Source organism: Copadichromis virginalis, linkage group LG7 (genome assembly GCF_057382275.1).
Source record: "Copadichromis virginalis isolate Kocher_CV1m ecotype Utaka linkage group LG7, C_Virginalis_male_GT1.1, whole genome shotgun sequence".
Lineage (NCBI taxonomy): Eukaryota > Metazoa > Chordata > Actinopteri > Cichliformes > Cichlidae > Copadichromis > Copadichromis virginalis.
This window is the reverse complement of record NC_140624.1, coordinates 35250312-35254513: the sequence shown is the minus strand read 5'-3', so window position 1 is coordinate 35254513 and position 4202 is coordinate 35250312. Positions and strand designations below refer to the sequence as shown.

The following is a 4202-nucleotide window of genomic DNA, read 5'->3' as shown; positions in this document are numbered from 1 at the left end:
CAGTGGAGAAGAAGGTCAGATATCTCTTAATATAAGAACTCTCGCTCTATCGACTTCTGGTTTGATAGGGGGCGCTCATGAGATGGTTCTGGTAACGAGTCGATATTATATAATTTCGAATTCATTATTATTGCCTTGGAGAACAAAAGTAAAATAACATTTTGGCTGTTTATGTAGAAGCATTTGCAAACGATTGCTTTAGCCGTTTCGTTATAATTACTCCTATTATCTGAGGTCTTGGTCGTGTGCGCCATCTGCTGGCAACCTTCTAAACTCCAGTTCATTTCTACACAATGTTTTTAACAGGAAGTAGACTCTCTTCCAAGTTATCGCCTCTGGTTGGGTGTCCGGTAGTTCCTCCTGGGTTTGAGTTGTCTGGGAAACCCGCCATGTACGGGCTCTGCTTTTCAAGGAGGTTTGCTGAATAAACAGTGCTGAATATTTGGTCCACCCCGGCTTGTTTAGCTCCTAGGGATAGATGACGAGCTAGCCGACCGAGTACCTCGCGTTTAAAGTCAGATATAATCCGGTGAAGGTTGACCTAAAATCCGACATGACCCAACAAGCTGCGGCTCTGCAGACCTACAACAACGAGCTGGTCAAATGTGAGTGAGCCTATTTACTGTCAATAACACATTGGACTGATTAGCATAACAGTGTTAGCGGCTTAAATTTAAATTGTAGTATACTTACTGGTTAATATATAAATTAAGCATATTTGCCTAGTAAATGACTATTGCGCTTTAATTTCGCAAGAGAATATGTAGACCAAGCATATTGTAGCCTGCACTGTCACCAGAGAACAATACTCGGGTTTACTTATTGTGTTAAATTCTATTGTGTTCTCCTTATGTGTGTTTTGTAGCATTTTTATTCAGATGGCTTGTCTTGTCATATTGGGTTTATTTTAATGAGCTATTCTGCGGCCGGAGTGGATTCTTTGGGGAGCCAGTGTTCTGGTCCCAGCTTGCAATGTTAACACCCTTGTGTTAAAGAAAGTTTGCTGCCTGTAATTTTGTCTAAAACCGATAAAAGTCCTTTTTTTTGAGAGGTTAACCTGTGATTCTGCACCTCGCCTAATAATCTGATTAACCTCCTCAGATCACCCTTTGCGCTCCACACTGGCGCAAATGGCGTTAACAGGTATCAGCTCTGAGTGCTTGCAGCAGTCAATTTGACACTTTTTCTTCTTCTCTCAAAAGTTTTAGAAGATAAAAGACCAGTGAAGCTGAAGCTTGTCACATGTCAGGTGTTGGTTAATCTGTTTCTGGTCTGCTGGAATTAGGGAAGCACTAATCCTGCTTTTTTAGTCCAAGTGGCTAAACCATTTCACTCACTCAAATGAAAATTAAGACCAGTAAATTCATATCGCGATATAATTTGAAGCATGTGCGGTAACGATATATATCACGATATATTCTTTTCTTCCATATAACGTATTTTCCATACTATAAGGCACACTTAAAATCCTTTAATTTTCTCAAAAATTGAGTGTGCCTTATGTATGAATTCTGGTTGTGCTTACTGACCTTGAACCGATTTGGGCGTGCAGAAATCTGTTAAAAAATGTTTTAGTACAACTTTGGTAAGCTGCACTGCTTGATGGATTGTCAGAGCATTACAGCTGCAGTCGTGAGGAGCTTCGCGGAGTAATCTGGGTCCAAAACTCCATCTGCTTCAGGTCCCAAAGTCAAACAAACACTAAGAGTTAAAAACGGTCTAAATCCTTTCATCTTTAATTAAATCATCAGCGTTTCTGCTTTATCGGGTGTAACAATTAAGTTTTACATCCATGAAAACAGAATTTATTAAATTTAACGGAGTTAGAAGTTAACAGGAAGTTAGCTCGCTAGTTTCCACCTAAACATAAAATACCATGTTCTGACTGAAAGATTTTTTAAACTAATTCAAACGTACAGCTCTGCTACCACTTCCAACATAAATGAAGACAGAAAACTAAACAGCAGTGGCGTTTGCAGGGTTACTGAAGTTGGACTACCTGGTATATAATGTTGTGCTACGTGATTGCTAGCGACACAGCTATGTTAGCATAACATTAGCACAGTGAAGCTGGAGGATGAACGCCAACTTTTTTCCACTCGATAAAAGTTAACGTGAGGGATTCTGGTGGTCAGGGACAAATGCAATCACATAGCAGGATGCTATACACGGGGCAAACTTCAGTCAGGAGAACAACTGAGATTATTCATCCACAATACGAGGTTTGTCATTAATATACTGCAACAACATGGGGATAGAGCAGCTGCGAGAGAATTCAACATTAATGAATCACTGTTACGGAAGTGGAGGAAGCGCAGTTTTTGGCTTTCCCCATATTTCAAAAGTGCTTCATCTCTTTGCTATGACTGTGGCCCGCCATAATTTGCAGATGATAATGGTTTTAGCTGCTGCGATGCTTTCGACCAAAACAGGCGCAGCTTGATGACATCATCAACGAGCGATAGAGCGGTATAGTCAAAATCTCTATCATTGGCCAAATTTATACAGTTTCTATTGTATATCGTTTATATCGCCCACCCCTAGTTTACTGTATCCATGTCTGTGTTTGGGCTGCGTAATTATGGCAGAAATCATCTGTCTGAGTCCCGAGGAGATCTACTGAGGCTCTAGTTTAATCCCACCTTTCCCTCTCGATCAGGTATTGAGGAGCTTTGCTCGAAGCGGGATGAGCTGAACCGACAGATCAAGCAGGAGGAAGAGGAAAAGGAGCGGCTGCAGCACGACATCCGTGTCCTCTCGGAGAAGCTGAGCCGAGTCAACGAGAGCCTGACGCAGAGACTCGCCGCACGCGCCACCTTCGACCGCACCATCGCCGAGACGGAGGCTGCATACACCAAGGTGTGTCAATGACCGAGCCTGCAGTGGTTTTCATATGCTGAGTTTTTGTTTACACAGGTATTTATAAAGGCAAAATTTAAAAAAATTTAAATTCATGTGGCTCTTCTGCAAAGTTAATCAATATCACATAACAGGTGCATGGCGAATGGAGAACAAACGGAGCTCTGCATAACAGCAAACCCAGCAAGAATTTCCATGTTGATTGATGTTCTGTATTATATATTATTCTGCATTATACGGAGGTTTCTTCCTGTTAAAAGGGAGTTTTTCCTTCCCACTGTTGCCAAGTGCTTGCTGATAGGTCATCTGATTGTAGGGTCTTTGTAATATAAAGGATCTTATGTAGTCACACCATGGCTGCTTCTACCTTGTGACAGAAATGTTATTTCTAACTCAAAATAGCAAGTAATTTTTGGCACAACAGCCTCATACCACAACTGCTTCTCACCCAAGTTTGCTGGGTAATACCAGCTGCAGACGTTCGGAGGAAGGAGAGGCGGGGGTGGGATACCTTTATTAGTGCATGAGTAATGGATCAGTGGTTATAAGGTGTTAAAACAATAGCTGTTTGTTGGACTGTCTGCATCAACCAGAAAAGCTCTGTCTCAAGCGTTGATTCAAGAACTAATTAAAAGTTGGGTATGGCCACAGAAGCTTTTGGCTGCTGTACTGGATGTCAGTAAGATCCCACCTGCTGATGCTGAACTCCCTTTGTGCTCTCACTTAATCACTGTAAACAAACACTCCTGAGCTGCTCTGATTAAAAAGCAACAAATTGGCCAAGCCTGGACCCCTTCTTTAATTGCTTCTAAAGTGCACCCCACACTTCCTCTGAGTTTCTGCACAAGTTAGTTCATGTTGTTTTGTTTTTACTCCTGCAGATATTGGAGAGCTCCCAGTCTCTCCTGAGCGTTCTAAAGCAGGAGGCAGGAAACCTCAGTAAAGCCACGGAGCCTCGGAGGACGGAGCACTGAAGGCGAGGAGCAAAACTGTGCACCTGACCTCACCTGACTGTGGCTTCTGAGGCAGTTTATTCCCCACTTTGGACTAATTTTTAATATATTTAAACCTTTGTTGTAAGTTTCTGGATTCAATAAATGTATTTCCTAACATTTTCTTTGTGTTAAAACTCCAATTTGTTTGTTTTGCTTGTTGAGTGAGAGGCATAGGCATAGTTCTCATTCAGCTTAATTGGCATTCTCCAGAGACCACCAGCAGAGTCTGGAGATGCTGTGGCAGACTTCACACCGTATGACACGTGATGGGTTTGGCAGTGGGTCAATTGGTATTTTGGGAAAGCATATTGTTGGTGAATGCCAGTGTCAAGTAGAGTGGTGACTCCT

General features: G+C 42.0%; 1 protein-coding gene across 1 annotated transcript; it reads left to right on the top strand.

The window, feature by feature from the left end:
• The first annotated feature begins 316 nt into the window (after positions 1 to 316).
• ssna1 (Sjogren syndrome nuclear autoantigen 1) lies at positions 317 to 3971 on the top strand. The gene is made up of 3 exons (XM_085463197.1): positions 317 to 605; positions 2660 to 2859; positions 3741 to 3971. Exons 1-3 carry the CDS (start codon positions 554 to 556, stop codon positions 3831 to 3833), a joined length of 345 nt encoding a protein of 114 aa, XP_085319323.1. The 5' UTR covers positions 317 to 553; the 3' UTR covers positions 3834 to 3971.
• Positions 3972 to 4202: the final 231 nt, after the last annotated feature.